Source organism: Megascapheus bottae, chromosome 3 (genome assembly GCF_031878675.1).
Source record: "Megascapheus bottae isolate mThoBot1 chromosome 3, mThoBot2.hap1, whole genome shotgun sequence".
NCBI classification, from domain to species: Eukaryota; Metazoa; Chordata; class Mammalia; order Rodentia; family Geomyidae; genus Megascapheus; species Megascapheus bottae.
In genome coordinates, this window is record NC_143511.1 from 87,682,319 (window position 1) to 87,706,536 (window position 24,218).

Consider the following 24,218-nt stretch of genomic DNA (forward strand, 5'->3'; position numbering starts at 1 on the left):
GCGGCCCGCTCTCCAGACAGGCAGCTCCGTGGCCACCTGGCAGGGCCGCGTTGCCCGGCAACGGCGGGGTCCTTCCTGGCTCGGCGGCGCTCGGGGCCTGCGGGGAGAAAAACCGCCGCGGAGGGCGCTGGGGGTGGCGGCTGCGGTGCTGCAGGCGGCCGCGGGACGGCGACGCGGCTTCGGCGCGCCGGGGAAGCCCCAGCTCTGCGCTCAGTGAGGAAAGATGGACGCGGCCGAGCAGGTCCAGATGGAGCCCGAGGACGACGGGCCCGCGCCGGCCGGGGAGGAGGAGGGCGACGGGGGTGGGAAGGAGGCGGCGGCGGACGCGGCCCCTGGGCCCAGCGCCGCGTTCCGCCTCATGGTGACTCGGCGGGAGCAGGCCGTGAGGCTGCAGTACCCGGTGAGCGGCCTGGAGCCGCTGGCCTGGTCGGAAGACCACCGCGTGTCGGTGTCCACGGCCCGCAGCGTCGCCGTGCTGGAGCTCATCTGCGACGTGCACAACCCGGGCCAGGACCTGGTGATCCACCGCACCTCGGTGCCCGCTCCTCTCAACAGCTGCCTCCTCAAAGTAAGCCGCCCTCGACCGCCCTCCCGGGGCCAGGCCTCCCGCCCCGAGTGGCCCCCGGCCCGCCGCCGCGCCGCGACGCCCCGGGCGCACAACCTCGGGGGTTGAGAAGGGTCAGGGTCGCCTCAGCTTTAAGGAGAAAGCCTTTGCCGCTGGTGGCGCCGCCGTTTCCCCGGATCACATCCGTCCCCGTCCCTCAGGACCCGCTCCCGCCAACCCTCGCTGCGCCCCAGCTTCTGGCGCGCGGCTAGCTATCTCCGATTGCTCCCGGGTGCTTTCTGAGACTCCACCCCCAGTGGACCCAACTCGGGACCTGGCTCCTATTGTCTGGGGCGGACTCTCTCGGAGGCCCTGGGCTGGCTTTGTTTACCGTGTTGGGCCCTCCTCTCGCGCCTCTTTTGCTTTGGAGTCGGGAAGCTGGTCCATTCATTGTCTCACGGGTTTGAATAGTTGTATTGTGAATGGTCCCGTGTCTCACCTTGGAGAGATAGGTCAACACTGACCTGTGCTGTAGTTGCTCGCTAGCCATAGTCTTTAAGGAGGTAAATTGGAAGGTTAAAGCTTCTGCAAACAAAGGCTGGGATTAAACTGCAAGTCAGAGGTCTCTAAATTCATTGCTTTCAGCTCTCACCCCCATCCCACCCCCCCATCAAAAGTTTACTTCAGAACTTGTGAGTTTCTAAAGTTTTATGGGGCTGTTTTATTTGATGCAGGTCATGGGTCTTTAACTCCAGGCCTCAGCGCTATCCTAAAGTTAGCTTCTTCGTTCAAAGCTTGTGCTCTATCTCTTGAGCTTACTGGTTTCACTAACTTTTTGTTGGGTAATTGGAGCTTAGATTCACAGACTCTCCTGTCCCAGTTTGCTTCAAACCTTGATCCTCAGATCTCAGCCTTCTCAGTGTCTAGGGTTACAGACAGGAGCTACCACTGCCTGGTTAGGTTTTACTATTTTAATATCACCATTTTCAAACTCAGTTTTCAAAAGTAGTAAGCCATATTGTACATTTCAGTAACTTAAACAAAAGCTTTCTATATTTTCTGCCTACATCTGCATGCAAATTCAGTGGGTGATCTGCCAAGGTGTATGCTCATGGTTTTGAAAATAGAACCATGTACCAAAGTCCTTGCCCTCCTGGAGCTTACACTCCTTGCCAAATCGTGAATAGATAGTACTAAGCAGTACCAGTTTTTCTGAATTTCTACTCAGAGCTGCCATTTCCAGTTATTGGCTGTTGTGGTTAGAGGGCCAGCACACTTAAGTTTCAATCACGGCTTAATGTTGAATTAGGTTATTTAAACTTGTATGCAAGCCTGTGCTTGTGCTTGTACAGTACTTGGTACTGTAGCTTGAACCAAGAACTTACTGCTCTTGGTTAGCTTTTTCTGTTGAGGGCTAGGGCCCTGACACTTGAATCACACCTTCAAGAGTCTGATCAGAGCTGGTTTAGATCCTTAGTTCTCAGCCCCCTGAATAGCCAGGATTACAGGTATGAACCACTGATGCCAAATTTGATTTTATTTTTTTGAGGCCACATCTCACTATGTAGCCTGGGCTGGCCTTGAACTCCCAGTCTCCTTGTACCTATCTCCAGAGTGCTGGGATTACAGGTCTGTGCTGCCTGAACCTGCATGAGTTTTAGGTCATTAATGAACTTGAATGAGATGAGTAAATACTCATATTTCTTGTAGATATGAATGAATTGGTTTAAGTGTAAGTAAATCAGTTGGACACTTGCTAGCAATCCTCTGCAGAGACACATTTAAAGATGGGAAGGAATAGTGAGGGAAGGTGTTTATGTCAGGGAGGTCATCTGGAGGTTGAATCTGTAGCAGTCTTAAGAACGTAGTGTTTGGTTTCTCAAAGAAGGAAAGGGCCTTCTGCCATCTCCATACATGAACCTTAATTTATAGGCATAACTGTTTGCGTGGTCATGCGTAGTCAACAAATGAGCTCAGGTAGGTAGCGCTTCTAGAGTCAGAGAGAGTAAAGGAGGCCAGTTTAGTAACTGAGGGGCAGCCTGAGAAAGTTGGCCTCAGTCCAAGAAGCCCCTTAGGTGCTGTCCCCTAAGGGACCTGGTAGGTTTAGGAACTGGTGTCTACCTGGGCTATAGGCAGTGAGGTGATTAGTTCCAATAGGATAAGATAGGGGATTAGAGATTGGTCCCTTGGGAGGCCTGTCTGTAAAGGAGAAAGAATAATAAAGACTACATTGTTTAGGTTTTCAAAAACATGTATACCTTGTATCACTTTGAGTATGTAAGTGTCTCAAGATAAGTAAATAAAACAGCCTGCTGATGGTGGCTCCCTGTGATTCTTTTGTTACTCTGAAGGCTGAGATCTGATGACCCATGTTTGAAAGCAGATAAAGCCAAGAAACTCTTACTGCCAATTAACCAACAGAACTAAAGCGGGTTTGGCCTTAAGCTGAAGAGCTTAGGGACAACGCCCAGGTCCAGGGGTTGGGTGGTACTGGGCTAGGCTGTAACCTTGAGCAGAAGAGCTCCTAACAGTGCCCAGCCCAGAGTCCAAGCCTCACAAGGCGGGTGGAGGAAGGGGTAGGGTTCTACAAAAGCCAGTTGATACGGTGCAGCTCACGCCTATAATCCTATCTACTCAGGAGGCTGAGATCGGAGGAGGATCTCTGTTCAAAGCCAGCCTGGGTACTAAAGCCCATGGGACTCTTATAAGGTCCAAGTAATTACTGGAAAATGGGAAGTGGGGCTGTGGCTCAGGGTAGGGCAGTAGCCTTGAGCTGAAGTGCTCAGGGACAGTGCCCAGGCCCAGAGTTCAAGCTCCATGAACCACAAAAAAAAAAAAAAAAAAAAAAAGTTTGGGTTAATTATGGGTGTTTCTGCGAAGACAGTATACTAAGTGTTTTAATTAAAAAATTGACTATTTTCCACTTTTGACACATGCCACAAATCCTGTTTAACTAGTAATAACTTTCATATAGCCCTTTGATAATTGATAAAGAACCTGTTGAAAAAGCTTTTCGGGGGGGGGGGTAAAGATAGGGATGTAAAGAAATGAGTGTTTTGATGTACTACCCTTTGGGTGTCCTGGGAATTGGAATCTACTCTGTGCTGCCCACTTTGCTTTTGCTTCAACCCAAAAATCACTGGACCTCAGTGTCATTGTGTGGCATTGCTGAAACACTGGTTGTCCAGCCCTTTTGAAGCTTTTGCTCTATGAGGCTGCTGTTTGGATTTAGAAAATTGGGCAGCTAAATAACAAGTCAGATGTTATCTAGCAGCTGCCTGTAAGTTACTATCTTGGGTACTGAGGTTATGGAATATAAAGCTGAATAACAGAAATCTGGGAAAGCAATGAAATAGTTATTTAAGGATATGTTACAGTCTGTCTTTCTTTCTTTCTTTCTTTCTTTCTTTCTTTCTTTCTTTCTTTCTTTCTTTCATGGGTCATGGGGCTTGAACTTGGCCTGGGCGCTGTCCCTGAGCTCTTCAGCTCAAGGCTACTGTCTACCCTTGAGCCAAGCCCCACTTCCCCTTTTCTGGTGGTTAATTGGAGATAAGAGTCTCTGGTCCTTTTGTGCCCAGGCTGGCTTTGAACCTTGACCCTTAGATCTCAGCCTCCTGAGTAGCTAGGATTACAAGTGTGAGACATCAGTGTCTGGCTATCACAGTCTTTCTTCCCATTGGGCTACTGATTTAGTGTATACTGTTGGGGTCAGTTCGAAACCCTACTTGTACACTATTGTACATCAGTTTAGAAAGAACTGTCTCTGTCTTCCCACAGAGTACTTTAGCTGTTAGTACTATTTACTTGATAGTCACATGATTGACTTGGGGCAGGCCTCTGGGCACTGGAGTATATAAGCTCCTTAGTACTTGTTTTGATAACTAGTTTTGTGCTGGGGAGAGTTGGAGGAAGTGTAGTAGATTAACCTAATTGGAGTGTATTGTGCTAGAGTTTACTGCACAAAACCACCTATCAGGCTTTTCCCTGCTTGTTAAAATCTGTGATTTTCTCCATCCTGCCAAGAAGTCTGCCTTAAGTGAGAGGGACAGGACAGAGGCTCTCTTGAGTGTCCTTTATTCTTCTTGCGTTGCTGCTTTGGGTTACAAAATTTGCAAGTTTACTTTTGGTTCTGCGGTCATTTTGTGTGGTTTTTTTTTTTTTCCTTCTTCTTCTTTCTTTTTTCTTTTTGTCGTGGGGCTTGAACTCTAGGCCTAGGCGCTGTCCCTGAGCTCTTCAGCTCAACGCTTCCACCCTACCCCTTGAGCCACAGCCCAACTTCCGGTTTTCTAGTGGTTAATTGGAAATAAGAATCTCATGGTCTTTAGTGCTCAGGCTGGCTTTGAGCTGCGATCCTCAGATCTCAGCCTCCTGAGTAGCTGAGATTACAGGTGTGAGCCATCGTGCCAGCCAAATGTTGGATTTTTAAAAAGTGTTCCTCTCTTTATACAGTAGTTTTCTGGCTAAGGCACTCCATGACTCCTGTGACTTGTCAGAGTGGCATATTGTGTTTAGCATGTCCGAAAGTGTTTTGGCCACAGAGTTCTTTCTCTGGGAACAACTGAGTGGTTAGGGTTCAGTAACAAAGGCTAGCTGGGTGCTGGTGGCTCACTCCTGTAATCCTAGCTCCTCGGGAGGCTGAGATCTGAGGATCAGGATTCAAAGCCAGCCCAGGTAGGAAATTAACCACCAGAAAATCAAGTGGTGCTGTGGCTCAAGAGGAAGAGCACTAGCTTTGAGAACGTTCAAGGACAGTGCCAAGGCCCTGAGTTCAAGCCCCAGGACTGGCAAAAAAAACAGGGCTGGAGGCATGGCTCAAGCAGTAGAGTGCCTACCTAGCATGAGACTGAGTGCAGAATCCAGTACCAGCCCTCCCCCCCCCCCAAAGAGACTGACACTAAAAAGGAATCAAAAGTTTTTCTTCTTTGTTCTTTTCTCTAAAGACAGTGGGTCAAGTTCTCCCTTCCAGCATAACAGAAACCATGTTTTGATTGACTTCTGCTCTTTAGTCATTTATGTCTTTTTTCACTGTTAATGTCCCTCTAAAATTTTTTTAAAGTAGTTGTAGCTGGATGCTGTTAGAGATTTATTTTGGATCTGAGGGAAAAATGAGAAAAGCTAGGATGACCTCAGACCTTGCAGAGAGGGTTAGACTGGGTAGGATAGATGGGTAGGGAACCAGCACAAGCAGGGACACCGAACAATGTCCCCCCCCAAGAGCCCACAGAGAGGAGCAGTCTGGTCGCAGCCATCTTATACTACAGCAAGAACAGACAAGGTGGCTGGCCTTGGCGGGTGTGTGTGTGTGTGTGTGTGTGTGTGTGTAATGGGAATAGCAGATGAAAAAATCTGACATTTATGTTGCAAGTATATTGTAAATATCTAAATATCTAGTATCAAAGATGGATATTAAGACCTTTATTGCTTTGTAAGTAGCTCAGCAAAGTGCTGTTTACCCTGAAGAGTCAACTCTGTTTCTTCTTGTCAGTTCTGAGAAGAGTATGGGAACCAGCCCATGAAAAATGACATTTATTCTGATCCTTTAAAAAGAATTGTCATTTACTTAGTGACTACTCATTTATTCTTTAGACATTTTATTATCTATCTATTTGGGGATATTTTTTCCCCTTGATCCTGGGGCTTGAGCTCTGAGTCTGGGTGCCATCCCCAAGCTCTTTTGCTCAAGGCTAGCATTCTACCACTTGAGCCACAGCCTTTCAGCTTTGTGATTGGTTGAACCAGGTTGGGGATTTTTTTTTTTTTTTTTTTTGAGGTAGGATTGTAGCCTGTAACTCAAGCTATCCTCAAACTCTTGATTTTCCTGCCTCAGCCTCCCAGGTGCTGAGATTTAGACAGACATTACCGGGATACTTGGGTATCTTAAGTGCATATTACATCAAGATTTGATTTAAAAAAAAAAGACTGTGCATATTGATGTGATTTAAATAAAGGTGAAAATTTATCTGGTTGTTTCTATATTTCATTTTCAGGTTGGCTCAAAAACAGAAGTTGCTGAGTGCAAGGAGAAATTTGCCAACTCTCGAGACCCTACCATCAGCCAGACTTTCATGTTGGACAGAGTGTTTAATCCCGATGGCAAGGCCTTGCCGCCCATGCGAGGGTTTAAGTACACTAGCTGGTCTCCTGTGGGTTGTGATGTGAATGGCAGGTGCCTTCTAGCCGCACTGACCATGGACAATCGCCTGACCGTCCAGGCAAACCTCAACAGACTCCAGTGGGTCCAGCTGGCAGACCTAACTGAGATTTACGGAGAGCGACTTTTTGAGGCCAGCTATAGGCTTTCTAAGAACGAGGCCCCGGGAAACCATCTTGGGGATTTTGCTGAGTTCCAGAGGAGACACAGCATGCAGACCCCAGTGAGAATGGAGTGGTCAGGCATCTGCACCACTCAGCAAGTCCAGCACAACAACGAGTGCCGGGATGTGGGCAGTGTGCTGCTAGCCGTGCTCTTCGAGAATGGCAACATTGCGGTATGGCAGTTCCAGCTGCCCTTTGTGGGAAAGGAGTCCATCTCTTCGTGCAACACGATCGAGTCAGGAATCAGCTCTCCCAGTGTTTTGTTTTGGTGGGAATATGAGCACAATAACCGCAAAATGAGCGGCCTTATTGTAGGGAGTGCTTTTGGACCTGTCAAAATTCTCCCTGTCAATCTCAAAGCAGTGAAAGGCTATTTCACTTTAAGGCAGCCTGTTGTTTTGTGGAAAGAAATGGACCAATTGCCTGTGCACAGCATCAAATGTGTGCCTCTCTATCACCCTTACCAGAAGTGTAGCTGTAGTTTGGTGGTGGCTGCCCGAGGCTCCTATGTATTCTGGTGTCTTCTTCTGATCTCCAAGGCAGGTCTGAATGTACACAATTCCCATGTCACAGGCCTTCATTCTCTGCCCATTGTGTCCATGACTGCAGACAAGCAGAATGGAACAGTGTACACCTGCTCCAGTGATGGGAAGGTGAGGCAGTTGATTCCCATTTTCACAGATGTCGCATTGAAGTTTGAACACCAGTTAATTAAACTGTCCGATGTGTTTGGCTCTGTGAGGACTCACGGGATTGCCGTGAGCCCCTGCGGTGCTTACCTGGCCATCATCACAACAGAGGGCATGGCCAACGGCCTCCATCCTGTCAACAAAAACTACCAAGTCCAGTTTGTTACTCTGAAAACCTTTGAAGAGGCTGCTGCTCAGCTCCTGGAGTCTTCGGTTCAGAATCTCTTTAAGCAGGTCGATTTACTAGACCTTGTACGCTGGAAAATATTAAAAGATAAGCATATCCCTCAATTTTTACATGAAGCTCTGGAAAAAAAGATTGAAAGCAGTGGGGCCACCTATTTCTGGCGTTTTAAGCTTTTCCTTCTGAGGATTTTATATCAGTCAATGCAGAAGGCCCCCTCGGAAGCCTTATGGAAACCCACCCACGAAGACTCAAAAATCTTACTGGTTGACTCACCTGGGGCAGGCAATGCCGAGGACGAACAGCAAGAGGAAGGAGCTTCTTCCAAGCAGGGGCCTAAGGCAGCCCTGCAGGAGAAGAGCAAAGAGGGTGACGGGGAGGATGCCACTGATGACACACTTCCTCTGACGGGGGACGGCGGAAGCCAAGAGCCTGTAGAGGAGAAGCTCCTGGAGGTCCAGGGGAAGATTGAGGCGGTGGAGATGCACCTGACCAGGGAACACATGAAGCGCGTCCTAGGAGAAGTGTACCTGCACACCTGGATCACAGAAAACACCAGCATCCCCACCAGGGGCCTCTGTAACTTTCTGATGTCTGATGAGGAGTACGATGACAGAACAGCACGGGTAGGTGTTCATTACCAAAACTGCAGGCTAGCGATCAGAATGCTCTGCTTTCTTCCTGAGAGAAAAACTCAGCTTTTGCTTTGACATTTTTTGAGGCAATTGGTTGGCATGAGGTACAGGAGAATGAATAAGAAATGTAGATTAGTGTCAAGAACCTATTCATAGCACACAAAGAATGTTTTCATCCTTCATCTGGCTGTGGCCTTGACTGACGCGCAGTGCTCGCCAATGAGATTACCAGGCTGTGGATGAGCTGGAGGCTACCCTTAGCACAGTGGTCTGCGATGGGCAGTCACAGAGGAGATGCCCACCTTTGCCGCCCTCCCTCCTGTCTTACAAAGAGTCTGTGGGGGGCACAGAGTCCTTTCTGTCTGAAAGCACTTGAGAAGGTCTGATTTTGTCAAGGAGAGCATAAAAGGAAACACATCTCAATTTCACAAAAATTGGGCATTATCTTTATTTTGGTACTGGGACAGTCCTACAGTATTGTTAAAATGTATTGCATAGCTCAAGGTCCCTAAGAGACCACTAGGGCTCCAGGCTTAGGGAGCAGAGTACACGCTGTGCTCCAAAGTACCCAGCGTGCATTATCATTCTGTGGATTCTGCGAATTTCTGCAAAAAAGAAACTCTTACCTTTGTCTTTCAGACTTGGTCAGGGGAACTTTCTCACAGCTGCTAAAACCATTGCTCCAAGGAGCATGCCGTGTACTCAAATACTCAAAACCACAAAAGTGTTCATTTTACTTGGAAGATTGACATTGCCTGAAATCTTATTTAAAATGTTAATTGAAAACACTTATTTCAATTTCTAATGTTAAATCATTCACAAATTACTTGTTGCAAATCCTTGGAAAATATGTTTGTACGCCCCTAAAATTGCTACTCCTGGAATGTATATAGTGACCCTAAAAGTAGTGAGGGGTCCTGGTCAAACTTCCAAGTCGGCCTTTCATTGTTGCCCTATGTTCTAGATTGTAAGAGCATTCTGGTGCTCACTGTGTCTTGAGACTATTGGGGTTATTGATAAGAGAATGAGATACTAGCTACTTACATATTTTAGACTGTAAGTCGTGAAGCTTCTCTATATTGGTCTGGAATTCTGGTTCAGGTACTGGGAGCTGGGAAACATATGTTCGTTAGCTATGTGGTTCTAACAGAGACACATTAGTACAATGGGAGAATGAACCCTACCCTTCTGGATCAACTGAGGTCTGATTGAAGACCATGCAGTTCATGTCTTGAAAATCTGTGTACATAAGTAGGGTCTTTTTAACCCAGGATGTTGGTTTTACTAGAAGTTGTAAGTCATTTCTCACTCAGGATGGCACACTAGTATAGTTTAATTCTCAGCTGCCCCTGGAGCCCCCTTTCTCCCCTAAATTGTCTCCTGCTCATGGAATGTTAATGCCACAGATACAATGTGTGCTTATCTAGTGTATGTGTGCCTGTGCTTTCTGTGTGGGAACGTTGAGAGGTTTTGTCCCCTGAGACCAGTGGTTGTCCTGACTGTCATCCCATTGATAGTGCATGATGAGTCAAGCAATTGGCTTCCATGATCAAGGCCGTCCAGTGCAGAGTGAGGCAGCCCTTCCTTGTGGAAAGGTCAGCACTTCTCTCCTGGGGAAAACTGAGCCATATTCAACTCTGAACCACTGTAAGATGTTTGGCCTGTCTAGAGAAGAAGAATTGAGGGTATGAGGGACCAGCAATTAGAACTCGTAAGGCTAGAAAACAAAGACATCAAAAGTAATGGGCTTTAAATTTGTAAATTACATACCAAAGAGGTAAAGTGTCTAGACTTTTGAAACTTATAAAGAAATTAGTGTTAGTGAATTAACTTCTAAACTAAAATTTAATGAATTCTTCCACAAGACTTACTTGGGTGTGAATGGATGCATTAGGACTTTGAAGGACATGATTTGCTAGAAGAGATGGCTCTTAGGATTTGGTGTGTCTATGCCTTCCAGTGACATAGCCATTGTGTGTGGAGGGGGGTGTTTAATCTTGATTGTGTGTGCGCACACACGTGTGTGTGTGTGTGTGCACCAGTCCTGGGGCTTGACCTCAGGGCCTGAGCACTGTCCTTGAGCTTTCTCGAGGCTAGAGTTTTACCACTTGAGCCACAGCACCACTTCCAGCTTTTTCTATGTATGTGGTACAGAGGAATTGAACCCAGGCTTTTGTGTGCTAGGGAAGCACTCTACCATTAGGTCAGACTCCCTGCCCCTAATCTTGTTTATTTTCTATTTCATGAACCTTTTTCCCTACTTGGTACTAGGCTTGAACTCAGGGCCTTTTACTCTTACTTGACTTTTTCCACTCAAGAGTCTTCCCCCTTGAGCCACAGACTCCACTTTTGGCCTTCTCCTTTTTAATTGGAGATAAGAATCTCACAGACTTTCGTATTTGGTCTGGCTTCAGATTTCAGCCTCCTGAGTAGCTAGAGTGGCTCACAAACCTTCGTAAAGATTAGCATTCGCATACTCCTACAAAGGTAAATGTTACAAATAATAGGAAAACACTTGCTCCTAACAGAAGAATGTTCAGAATCCACCAGAACAAGGCAAGTAATGAGTGCGATTTTCAGAACAGTTTCCCTTGACGGGTGAGGTGTTGCAGGGCCCCCGAAGGCAAAGGAACTTCATTTATTTGGCTAGTTGGCCGTGGTGGAAGGTTCAGCTTTGGCACTTTATGGACAACAAGCTTGGCTGGTAGGAATGTCATTTCCTATGGCTTGTACAGACCCGGGAGCTGTCATCCTCCCTTCATCTTAGTAGCTTTGCTCTGGATCCTGTGCTCAGCTCTCACTGCCGCCTGCGGTGTCTTACCAGGTTCTGATTGGACATATTTCCAAGAAGATGAACAAGCAGACCTTCCCTGAGCACTGCAGTCTGTGTAAGGAGATCTTGCCATTCACAGATCGGAAGCAGGCTGTCTGTTCCAACGGCCACATCTGGCTCCGGTAAGCTCCCACTCGCTGTTCAGCTTGGTACAGCACAAACCAGGTATACCCATGTGCAAGGTAGGCATGGTGGGCCCACCCTCCCAGAGGAGGGCTCAGCCTGCAGCCTGTCCTGAGGCTCGGGGCACTCCTGCAGCAGGCTGGGCTTCATGGGCTGCTGGGCTGATGGTCAGGCTTTTGGTGTGTTTTGGTCCTCTTGTTTTCTTTGAAGTCGTGTTATAAATAATGCCTTCCTTCATGTGTGCCTACACTTTTTTGTTTTTGCTTGTTGATTTTTATAATAAAAGAAACCTTTCCCTGTCTCCTTGTAAGTTCCTGTGAGCTGGGTGTGATAGTCGGTCACCCCCAGGTACGTCATCACCTGCCTTTCGGGACACTGGGCTCACTGGCTCTCTTGTTTTGTTTCCAGTTGTCTCTGCTGATTCTTTTTCACCTTCTCCTGTCTGTCCTTGGGCCTGTCTTCCTGTCAGCTGCCAGCACACGGGGCTGCTCACAGACAATCTGTTTCTTTCCCTCAGTCTCTAGCCCCGTGTGTCCTCACTGCCTGCCCATCCAGCATCCTTTTCTGAACATTCCTTAGGTGCCTTACCTGGTGTTTGCTCACCATGTCGTCCATCTCCACAGCCCTGGCTCAACACACTCATGTCACTCGTGAATGAAGCCCCCACCCACACCCCGGCCCCCCAGGCCGTCCAGTCTGTTCTCAGGGAATCCATGATGATCAGGCTGTGCTGGAAGCTGTCCAGTAGGGCAGGGATGTAGGTCTGTTACAGAACCCTTCCTATATATTTAAGGCCCTGTGCTCAGTCCCTAGCACCTAGAAGAGAAAGGAAAGTCTCCAGTGGCTGCCAGTCTGCACACAGCCTGGGCACCCCTCTTCCCCTCTCTTCTGACCTCCTCCACTGGTTTCCCCACCTTGCCTTGCTCCCCGTGCCAGGTGGGTGCATCATTCTGTAAGTCCCACTAGAGGACAGCTGGCGCCCACCCCGCCGTGTCCACATGACTGCCACTATCTGGCAAGCACTGTCCCTACCCCTTAACATCACTACTGTTTACGTAGTTCCAGTTTATTTTAATGAGCCAGTTGGGACAGCTACTTTTCCAGCGTGCCTTTCCCCTGACGGTGCGGTCTGTACTTGCAGGTGCTTTTTAACCTACCAGTCCTGCCAGAGCTTGATCTACAGGAGGTGTTTGCTGCATGATAGTATTGCCCGGCACCCAACTGCAGAAGGTGAGTGCCGATGGAGCCATGTGGGAGGGCCAGCGCCAGGCTGCTTCACGTTGCATTCTGTTGAGAAGAGCAAGCTCATTCTATTCTATAGTGATGGTCACATTTATAGAAATGTTACCTTATTTTTGTCTCTGCACGTAATGGCATTTTTGAAAAATTACTATTACTGCCATTTTATGAGAGATTATTTTGACATTAGCAGTATATGAGCTAAGCACGGTGACACAGGCCTGTCATCCCAGCAGTCAGCAGGCCGAGGCAGGAAAACCAAGAATACAAGGGTGACCTGGGCTACATATTGAGAGTCTGTCTTAAAAACAAAGCAAAGCCAGGCGCGGTGGCTTGTGCCTATAATTCTAGTTACTCAGAAGGCTGAGACCTGAGAATCACTGTCCAAAGCCAGCCACCGCAGGAAAGACCATGGGACTCTTTATCTCCAGTTAACTACCAAAAAGCTGGAAGTGAAGCTATGGCTCAAGTGATAGAGCACTAGCCTTGAGAAAAATAAGCTGAGAGACAGTGCCATGGCCCTGAGTTCAAGCCCCAGGACCAAAAGCAAAAAAAACCCACCAATATGGTGTATGAACTTATGAACTCTGCACTTAGATAAGGAATATTCACCGGGCGCGGTGGCTCACGCCTATGTAATCCTAACTACTCAGAAAGCTAAGATCTGAGGATCACGATCAAAGCCAGCCCAGGCACTAAAGACCGTGAGACTCTTATCTCCAATTAACCACCAGAAAACCAGAAGTGACACTGTGGCTCAGGGTAGAGCTCAAGAACAGTGCCATGAGGCCCAGAGTTCAAGCCCCATGACAGACAAAAAGAATAAGGAATATCCTTTTTTTTAACTTGAATAAGTGTAGGTTTGAGAAATCCGTATCTCCATCTTTATGTTTCTGCTTTGTCACCTGCGGGCTTCCATCTGGCCTCACTTAGGAATCAAAGTAGAGGAGCGAGTGCTCTGTCCATGACACGGAGCTGGAAGCAGATGGCAGTCTCTCCTCCAGCCAGCCATCTTTTGGTCTGCCTGAGACTAATGCTCAATCCCACTGTCTTCCTTTTGCAGATCCAGACTGGATCAAGAGGTTGCTGCAGAGCCCCTGCCCTTTCTGTGACTCTCCTGTCTTCTGAGTGTCGGTGGTGGTGATGGTGGTGGTGGTCGGAAGGGTGCGAGCCCTGCTGTAGAGAACTCCCTAGAACCTGAGGAGCGTGTGTGGAGTGACGGGGTGCACACAGGAAGCCCTCTCCGACTAAAGAGCAAGGCCTCCTTGGAAGCGCACATCCAGCTGTGTGCTCTCCAGGAGCTGAAGTATAACTTTCAAATCCTTCAATACAGAGAGTCTAAGGCTTTGCGGTGAACACCAGCCCCAACTCCTTATCTAGACTGGAACACTTACTGTTCAAGTGTCTTTGACTAAAGCAGTTTGGAGGGAAGAATGTCCTCTTACCTCTAGGAGTTTGCTGGGCTGCGGTAGGTGATAATCCTTGCTTTGGTCTGGGACTGCTATGTGGCTCCAGAGAACTTAGGTTGGTTAGCACTTGGCATCCCATAAACCAACATATTAAATGATCTAAAACAGTGCGTGGGCTGAAACTTTGCTGTCAGTAAATAGCTGTCACTCTGTCCCAGTGACTTGTTTTCATGCATATGGAAAATGGTTTCCTAAAACCATCTTTTTAAGAGGTTGGAATCAAGTCTGACATGGATGTTTTCAGTGATTATCTGGTACCTGCTTGTGTGTGCCAAAGCTCCTGTCTGGACAGCGGCTGGGACTTTGGTAGCGGCAGTAGTGCAGGAGCAATGTCACCAGCGGGGTGGGCGGGTGTCTGGAGGGCACTTGGAGGTGGCAGCAGCACTGTGGTGAGGAGAGACCAGGGCATGCTGTCGAGTGTCCTGGACCTCGTGCTTCCCGAGGAGCTGGGGTCCTGGAAGAGAGCAGCCACTGATGGCCCGTGATCCTGTGTGGAGGTTGTGTAGGAGGAGAGAGGCCTGGCTGGGAGAGCTCTGTGGACGCGTGTGCCTCCTTCAGGGGCAGGACACAGGACTCGAGGCTGCTGAGGCTCTCCTGTGTCTGGGTAGATGTAGCCCAGCAGGGTTAAGCACCCAGTGTCATGGAAAGCTGACGCTGTTCCTTGAGTTCATCGTTCAGGGTAACTGGCCAGCTTCTTCATTTCTCCAGCTTGCTCAGCATGCTCACCCTCACTGGGCGCCCACGCCTGTGACATCAGCAGTGCGTCCACTACTCCACGTCCTCCCGAGAGCCCTGCGAGCCCAGCTCTGCGCTCCTGCTGCTGCTGCCCAACTGCAGACTGGCACTTCAGCCATGACCGTTGTGCTCCAGGCTTCCGCTTCCCTCAGTCCCGTGCTTCTCTGTTTCTGTATGTTTCCTCTGCCATGATGCCTTCCCTGGCTGACGCCTGCTGTCGCAGTTCTCCTCTGGACTGCCAGCACTGTGGGTTCCAAGCTGGCAGTGTATTTTTTTTTTTTTTTCTGAGTTCACTTCAGTCTTCTGTGCTTGAAGTAGGGGAGCCAAAAAGTTTGATCTATTTAGTTTTTGTTGTTGAGTGTGAGTCTTCCTTTCTGCTCATCATGGCTGGAAATGGCCTTGTGGTCTGCAAGGTGAGGTTTTGGTGATTGATTGTCTCTGAATGAACTTTGAAGCGTTAGCTGCCTTACCTAAAGTTTGGGCCCTCCACTCGCCAGGTCTTCACCAGCATGAGGTACTTTGAGCTGCCACACCTTCAGGAAGAGACAGACTTCACTGTGTTCTCGGCAGCCAGCAGCTGCACAATTCCTGTGCCTCCAGGAGCAGCGAGGCTGACCCAGGCCTTCCTTACTGGCCATCTCTGAGCCGGTTAAAGTAGCTCAGAAGCGCTCGTCCCATTGAATCATTGTGCTGAAAGCCAAACTGCTCTTGATTTCAAGCTCACTGCAGCCTCCTATCCTAACACCTCACAAGGCTGAGATCTGAGGATTGCATTCAAAGCCAGCCTTGGTAGGAAAGTCTCTGAGAGTCTTCCCTCCAATTAACTAAAAAGCTTGAAGTGGAGCTGTGGTTCAAGTGGTTTAGGGCACCAGTCTTGAGCAGAATAAGCTGAAGACTAGCATCCAGTGCACACCCAGAAAAAAGGGCCAGGAGCGTGTTAGCGTGCTCACCCAGCAGGCACAAAGCCCAGGGACTCCCAGCCTAACTGCAGAACAAGAGCTTCCACTCCCTCAGTGGTTCCTGACCTTAGGTGATGGCATGGCCCCGTTAGGGTAGCTGGTGCAGAGGAATCTTCAGCCTGTTGTACTTGTACCCTCCCAGGCTGTCATGAACTTCCTTCTCCTGCTCCTGAGAGCTGCTTTCTTTGATTCAGGTTTCTCCACCAGGCACTGTGTCCTATATAAGAGCCTGGTCGGCACAACAGACTGTGGCTTGAGGCAAGAGCAGTGTCTTCCTGACCAGGGCCGCCTTGTCAGAGTGATGTTGTTAGTGGTCCTGTGTCACCAGACATCCTGACCCAGCTCCTTACGCATAAAGATGGCAGCCGGCCTCCCCCACTCCTCCACTCATGGCCCAGGTGGCTCTCAAATGCCATAAACAGACATTGGTGCCCAGAAGAGGGAAAAGATTATCTTCCAGGATTGAATGTTTTTAATGCTGACCTGGGTGCCTGGTGGAGACCGCAGGGCCTGCTGCTCTGGTGGGTGCGCAGCCAGGAGAGCAGAACCTCCTGGGCCCAGGCAGCCTCCCGAGCCCCTGAGCAGAACCCAAGCTGACCTTCTGGAATCGCAGTGTTAGGTTTCCAGGGAGTGTAGTACGAGTTGGTAGTTTAGACAGAGCCCATTGAGATGGACGGACAATACAAAATAAGAAATTCTTTACTCCGTTCATTAGCGCTCCCCCCTCCCCTTTTTCCAAGGCTTGAACTTCCTCACACTTCCTCTGCTTGTTCACACGTGACTGCTCTTTATCGCTTCAGCTACACATCCAGCCTAACTTTTTACTAGTTAGAGATGGATTCTCAGACTTCCTTGCGTTAGCTGGCTTTCAACCAGGATCCTCTGCCCTCAGCTTCCTGAGTAGCTAGGACTACAGGCACATGTGGTAAGACGTGGGCAGGCCACGCCTTGCCTTGGCACTTCTGCAGTGCTGTGTCGCTTACAAGCCCTGAATGGCACTGCCTGATACCACTCTGGAATGTGTTTTGTTCAGATTGTTGTCTTGTCTCTCCTGTTTTATTGTGTATTTGCTGGAGTCTTCTGCTTATTTTTCTCATTTTTGTGGTAATTTCCAGAGATGTGTTTATCTAAACCTTAGAGGTCAGCAGGTTCGTTTTCCAGCCTCATTGGAATCTGTCATGAGTGGCTACAGCTGTCTCACTACAACCACCAGGACAGTAAACATGGAACCTGGGGAAGAGCTGTTGCAGCTTTGATAATCATGGCATGTTTAATTTCACTTCTTCTAGTCAAATCAGGTAGGAGTACTTTTTTTTTTTTTTTTTTTTTGGCTGCCAGTCCTGGGGGCTTGAACTCAGGGCCAGGACACTGTCCTTGGGTTTTCTCAAAGCTAGAGCTCTATCACTTGAGCCATAGCACCACTTCTGGTTTTTTCTATGTATGTGGTACCAAGGTATCGAATCCAGGTCTTTGTGCGTGCTAGGCAAGCATTCTACCACTAGGCCAAATTCCCGGACCCATGGAGTACTTACTTTTGTGCTGTTGCCAATTATAACTTTCATTGTTTTTTTTTACTGAGAGCACCACGTGTTCCTTGAGAATCTGTAATACAAAGTAAGTTAAAAGGCCTCTTGGATGGCTTTTTGTGGAGTGAACCCTGTGGCTTTCTTCTTGGGACCTGGCTTTTCATTGGCCTGGTCCAGGGTCCTTTTTGCCAGCCTCAGCCCAGAAACCCACACCCGTTCTCAGGAGAGGCCTTCCTTATCCCTGGACGCTGGTTGGCTTCACACATTCCTGGGTTTCCCCAGGTGTTAGGCTTCAGGGCCACAGTGTGGATCTTCCTTGGAGAAGTGGGTGGCAGTGGCATCTCCTGGTGGCCTCTCTGGAGACCTGCCTTAAATGTTCCCATCTTTTGGGTGACCTGCAAGTCACCACCAGCTGTCACTTAATAACTTTCAGAATTGGAAGAAAGGAAGTGGCTGCCCTGCGTGGGGCAGGGAAAGCAAGTCTTCTGCTTTCAACTGCATTTGGGGTCTGACCAGGCAACATCTGAACATCTGAATAACTGGGGTTCATTTGTTCCTGTCACTCCAGGTAAGAATGCAAGGCTTGTTACGCTTGCTCACACTGCAATCTCTGTCATTATATCTGCCAAAACTACCAATTATTTTTCAATGTCAGACCCACTGGCAAAGCTCATTGGTAACTGACATTTTTCTGCTGTTCATGTTCTAGCTCATGTGGGCTGGAGCTAGTACCAAAGTTGATAGATAAACTAGGCTGAAAGGAGGTGAAAGGTTAGGGGCCCGGAGTTTGGCCTAGTGGTAGAGTGCTTGCCTAGTTCGATTCCTCGGTACCACATACATAGAAAAGGCCAGAAGTGGTGCTGTGGCTCAAGTTGCAGAGTGCTAGCTTTGAGGGGAAATCCCTCAAAGCCCTGAGCTTAAGCCCTAGGACTGGCCAAAAAAAAAAAAAAAAAGTGAAAGGTTAATACGTATTACAGTACATCATTGTACCTACGGTAGCATCAACCAAGACGCAGAAGGACCTGGTTCTTCCAGTAGGGGCACAGCTCTGCCTGGTCCCAAGAGAAAAGAGATGCTCCCATAGTCTTGAGACAGATTACAACTAGCATGTCTTTTCTGAAAGAATGGACTCGTGTTGATTACTTTCTTCTTGTGCGTGCCAGTGTGTGTGTCCATGCTGCTCACTGTTGAGGTGGGCCTTGCTTCCTGCCCAGGCACATGCATATACCTTGGTCCTATTTGTCACTCCCCATGGTTGCTGGGATGACAGGCTGTGCCACCACGCCTGGCTGCTTTTTGTTTCGTGGACCCTTCTGCCCAGACTGGCTGAAAACCACATTCTCCCCAGTATTTCTCAGGCACTTGGATTTCAGGCTCCGGTGCCTCACAAGTGTTGAAATGGTTCTAAATACTAATGTTTGGAGTGGATCCCCCCCCCCCTGCCTAGAGGAGGTCAGCAATAATGCTGTTTCACGTGTTGACAGCTTGACAGGTGGTCTGTGGTTACTTCCTGTCAGTGTTCAGCCCCTCTGAGTGGACATGGTGCCAAGGGGGCTGGGTTCCAGTTCCTAGTCACTTCCTGCTCCCTCCCCAGCGTTAGTCACAGGAGAAATGCTGGTGAAAGCTGAGTGTCTGCGTGACTTCTAGCCCTTTGTCGAGTCTGGTGCACTGGTGCTGTTCTTACCAAAGCGGCTGTCACTGTTAGCCATCTAGTGAGCCGACGCTCTCCCCGCAAGGCTGTCACGTGGATTTACTAGCAGGTGGGACTGCTGTCTCTCTCAAAGCCAAGGATTTTGGAGCTGATCTCTGCTTTGGGTTTGTTAGCCTGGTGCTTCCGGGCAGAGCATAGGCAGCGGGGTACGTGCGTGTGCGTGCAGGCGCTCTGGGGCTGGACTCTGTTGTAGCTCGGTCTCCCAGCCACAGATCCGCTGCCGCACTGGCCTGATGGAGCAGCCTTGCTTTCCTATGATTGGGAACTCGTCCTGTAACACAGGAAAATCCGTGCACACCCCCAGGGAGCTCACGTTCAAGGCCAGCTTCAGCTACTGAGTGAGGCCCTGTCTGGAAGCAAAGATGAGTCAGACGGCAGCAGGGAGAGGTGGTGATGGCTGGGCGGGTTTCTGTTCTGTGTCTCTGTGGTACCAGAAATGCTGTCGTCTTTTTCACGGCTTGTCTCAGATCTGTACTTGGGTATGTGAAAGTGGACACCACACTTGCCAATACATAAAGAAGCGTAGGAACACGAGTCTGGTGTGCACAGTAACCATTTCTGTGTACCCAGTCAGTGCCCTGCTCGCTCGGTGCTGGGCTTTGAGCTGTCTGCATCCGCACCTGACTGGAACGAAAAGGAAAACCATGCGTGGCGAGGCCCGGCTTCACCTCTGCCCACTAGCCGTGGTGGGTGCAGTGGACTTCTAGTGGAGACATAAAAAAGAACAGCAACACAGTTTGCTTGGAATAATCCTCCGTCCAGAAAAGCCAGACACTTCCTCTTCTGTAGGGCTGTGTGGGCCGTGGGCCCTTCCTGCCTTCCCCGCTTCCTCCCCTTCCCCCATCCTCCCCCTCCTCGCTCACGGCATGCCCAGCGCCTGTCAGGCCCGTGCTGTGAACCTCTTGGCCTCTGCCTCCATCTACCGACACAGTCCACACCACATAGCCACCCCAAGTGTGAACAAAGTTGGAGTGTCTGGGAACGTCGCAGGTGGGAAGGCTGAGGAGGAGCAGTGGTGGTTTGGGAGGCCTCTTGGTGGTCAGGAGCCACCTTACCGAATCCTGGCTGTGGGGCCACTAGTTAAAAATTGCTGGTTCTTCGCTTTTCCTGTCCTGGGCCGCCTGCCTCCCTCCCAGCTCCTGTCCTTCTGGTCTTGTGAACGTTGCTGTGAGACCTAGTGCTGTACATAGGGCATTTTTTTGTAAATGTGAAGTAACCTCCTATGTCGGGTTTTGTATGCAGAGCCATTAGTATTGTTATTTTGGCCACTTTTATATTCAAAATAAAGAAATAACATTTACACCTTGTGTGTTCTGCTTTGTGAGCTTCCCATGGTTAGTAGCAAAGCTGGACATCTCTTTAGGTCCTGTCACCTCTGCCAGGGGCCAGGGACAGCCACCGGCAACCACATCAGTGCCCAACCAATGCCTGTAGTAGTCTGTTCCAAAAAATATCCAGAACTGTAAGAATGTTAGACCACATTGTATACTAGGTACTGGGGAAGCTGAGATCCAGATCATGGTTCTAGGCCAGCCCGGGCCAAAGAGTTTCCAAGGCTCCATGTCACAGCTGGAAGGCTGAGTGTGACGGAGTCTCCAGGCTCCATGTCATGGGTAGGAAGCTGACTGTGACGGAGTCTCAAGGCTCCATGTCACAGGTGGAAAGCTGAGTGTGGCAGCCTGTACCTGTCACCCCACATAAAGCAGATTTCAGAAAGCAAGTGGATTGTGTGCCAGGTAAAAAGCACAACCCTACCTCCAAATGGTGCAAAGAGCCGGAGGTGTGGCGCAGAAGTAGAGCGCCGACCTCGTACGATTTCAAAGCATAAGGACTGCCAAAGTTTTGGCAACTTATTTGAAGAACTGAGGGTGGACCAGGGCCTGCCCCACCACTGAGCCATGCCTGCGTGTTTACCAGTGCCAGTTACTAGCATTTGGTGGGAACGATGGCCTTGTGTGCCCTCTAGAAACGAGGAGGTGCCAGCACCCTGGCAGCACTGGGAAGGCAGCACAGTCGGAGCCCTGCCTGCAGCTGCAGGGCCTTGATACCCCTTTAGGCTAAATTTTTTTTAATGTCTCGTAGGACGGGGGGGTTGAACTTAGGGCCCCCACTTGCTTGGATAGCGCCATACTGTGTGTGCTGGAGATGAAGTATAAACATGCGTCAGCTTCCGACGGATCCTCCCTCAGCCTCGGGGGTAGCTCGGGTTACAAGGAGTGGGCTGCCGCACCCTGCACCCTCCTAGAATCTGCTTGGCAGGCCTGAGGATCCTGAAAACTGGCATGATATGCCTGCAATCCTGGCTACTCAAAAGGCTAAAAAGTGAGGATCGTGTTTGAAGCCAGTCAGCAGTGTGAGATGCTTGTCTTCAGCTACCAGCAAAAGGTCGGAGTGGAGCTGTGGCTCCAGTCGGAAGAGGGAGAGGGACAGCACCCAGGCCTTGGGTTCCAGACCTGTGGAGGGGGCAGAGTTAAGTCCTTGTCTGTGCAGAGCCAAAGCCTCAGAGGCAGGTCGTGCTGGCAAGGCCGAGGTAGGACTAGAGGAGTGGGGTGCCTGCTGAGCAGTGCCCACACAGCCGGTGGCAGCTGCCACCAAGCTCAGGCGGGGCGGCCCGAGTTTTCATTTGTGGGCCTGTCCATTTCCGGAGGTGTGGGGCTCTGGATGAGCAGGGGACTTGATTCCTCCCACTTAGGCTCTGTTCCTCCCTCTCTGGGGCTGTGAAGGGAAGGAAAGACATTTTATCGGTTGCCTGTCCACAATCCTGTTCATTTCCCCTGGCCCTTCTGGTCTAGCCATGTGGCCTCCTGCATGCAGGCGGGGGGGCTCTGGGGCCTGGGTGCTTACCTCACTTCCTCGGTCAGCATGGTGGGATCTTGCAGGCCTTGGGCCAGCAGTAAATGTTCACTTCCTACACGTCCTGTGTGTGTGTGTGGGGGGGGGGTGTGTGTGGGGTGTGTGTGTGTGTGTGTGTGTGTGTGTGTGTGTGTGTGTGTGAAGGCGAGAGAGAGGGGCAGTTCAAACTTGCGGCCTAGGGCATAGTGAGGCAAGTGTTTTACCACAGACCTACAGACCTGAGTCCCCATCTTCCCAGGACATCTCATTGGCCAGACCCAGGCCACGCACTCATGTGGCAGGAAATCTGGGTATTGAGCTGGTTCCCTTGGAGCACAAGTATGGCCTGAAGGAAGGACTCAGGAAAGGTGTGTGGCTGTCCATGTCTGCTCTGCTGGCCAAGGGCACTTAGGAATAAATGTCCTTGTGTGCGTCTTCTTGGTGTGTGGGAGAGTCACGCACATGAGGCGAGGGGGATGTGTGTGGCTCAGGTTTGCATGGTCTCTGTCCTGCGTGCACCAGGGTGACTGCCGGCTGGGGGTGTTCCCTCCCCAGTGGGAGAGGATGTGCGTGCCCACAGCACAGGCGCACGCACGCACGCACGCACGCACGCATGCACGCACCGTCTGGTCTCAGCTGTCTGAGGCTGGGCGCTACCTCGATAATGAAGGGTCAGAGCTGCACAGAGGGGCCACACCTCAGCTCTGCGGCCTGCGTGGCCTCTGCGCAGTGCTGCCCTCTCTCTGCCACACTTGCTCAGCCCCTCAGGAGCACAGTGGAGTTCCGCCTTCCCGGCATACTTGTGATGAAATGCACCCTGTGTCCTCTGAAGACCCCTGGACTGACGAGACCTCGGCCCACTGGGCTCCTGCTGCATCCGTGCTCTCAGACCCCTGCACTGGCCTCTTCCAGCACTGTGTGTGTACACATGTATGCACATGCGTGTGGCACTTCCAGAGATGACTGACATTTAAGACAGCCGCTGATGGGGAAGATCTGCCATGAATGTGGGCAGCAGGGTCCAGTAGGTTGGGTCCTGGGTGACACAAAGCAGAAGGCAGGGCTGGGAGTTTGGCGTAGTGGTAGAGTGCTTGCCTTGCATGCACGAAGAGCCAGGTTCAATTCCTCAGTACCACATACATAGAAAAAAGCTGAAAGTGGTGCTGTGGCTCAAGTGGTAGAGCTCTAGCCTTGGGAAAACCCAAGGACAGTGCTCAGGCCCTGAGCTCAAACCCAGGACTGGCAAAAAAAAAAAAAAAAAGCAGAAGGCAGCCATGTGCACAGGCTCCCTCCACATCCGCTCCTGTCCACCATGAGCTGAGCCACCTTGCTCTAGCACACGCTCACGCCATGATGCCTGCCTCAGACCCAGCACAACCAACCACGACTGACACCCTGAAGCCTCGAGGGAAAGGAAGGGCTAGGTTCATTTTCAGGGATTTTGTCGGTGAAGAAAACTGAACAGAACTACCTGTGTGGGACATGTGGTAGAGACCCAGCCTAGCAAAGCACAAGGTCCTGAGTTCAAAACCCAGTACTTCTGGAGAAGAAAGAGGAGGAGAAGAGCAGAGACAAGCAGGAGTCTCACAGGTAGAGTTCCTGCCTAGCAACCATGAGGCCCTGACCTCAGAGAGGGAGAGAGAGAGAACTGATACACATGTTTAACAGGTTGTCCAAGAGGACTGAAACGAGGATCTCACAGTCCTACCTGTATTGTTGATCATGGAAACAACCTAAATGTCTACTGAAGGATGAGTAGCACAAAATACTATTTATAAATCTAACCAGTGCTGGAGCACGATGGGCCTTGACGACATTGTGGCAAGTGAAATATGCCATGAAGAGCCAAGGCCCCCGTCTCAGCCAGTGAAAGCTGGGCGTGGCTACCACCCCAGTCCTGTGAGGGACGTGACCGGGAGCATTGCGGTCAGCCAGACTGGATCTGAAAACCGAAAGTGCAAAAGGGGCTGGAGGAATGGCTCAAGTGGTAGAGCACATCTGCCCAGACAGCACAAGGCCTTTACTTAGTCATGGGGCTTGAACTCAGGGTCTGGGTGCTGTCCCTGAGCTCTTTTGTTCAAGGCTAGTGCTCTAGCACTTGAGCCACTGTCCATTCTAATTTTGTTGGTGGTTGATTGGAGATGAGTCTCACAGGACTTTTCAGCTGGGCTGGCTTTGAACTGCCATCCTCAGATCTCAGCCTCCTGGATAGCTAGGATTGCAGATATGAACCACCGGTGGTGTCCAGCCTTTAAAAGCACAAGACCTTTAATTCAAAACACAGCACCACCAAACCAACCAGACAGAACAGCTTCTAGGTCACCTTCTCCCCTGGTGGGGCGGAGGTCTCCCGAGAGCACACAGGAAGGATGCTGTGGTGTCTCTGGGAAAAGGAGAGTCCCCAGGGTATCAGAAATTATCCAA

At 49.9% G+C, this 24,218-nt stretch overlaps 1 protein-coding gene across 1 annotated transcript; it reads left to right on the forward strand.

The window, feature by feature from the left end:
• Nucleotides 1–124: 124 nt before the first annotated feature.
• On the forward strand, nucleotides 125–14,140 carry Gtf3c4 (general transcription factor IIIC subunit 4). The gene is made up of 5 exons (XM_090330864.1): nucleotides 125–568; nucleotides 6,532–8,358; nucleotides 11,192–11,322; nucleotides 12,465–12,553; nucleotides 13,626–14,140. The coding sequence occupies exons 1-5, from the start codon at nucleotides 224–226 to the stop codon at nucleotides 13,688–13,690; spliced, it is 2,457 nt and encodes an 818-aa protein (XP_090186990.1). The 5' UTR covers nucleotides 125–223; the 3' UTR covers nucleotides 13,691–14,140.
• Nucleotides 14,141–24,218: the final 10,078 nt, after the last annotated feature.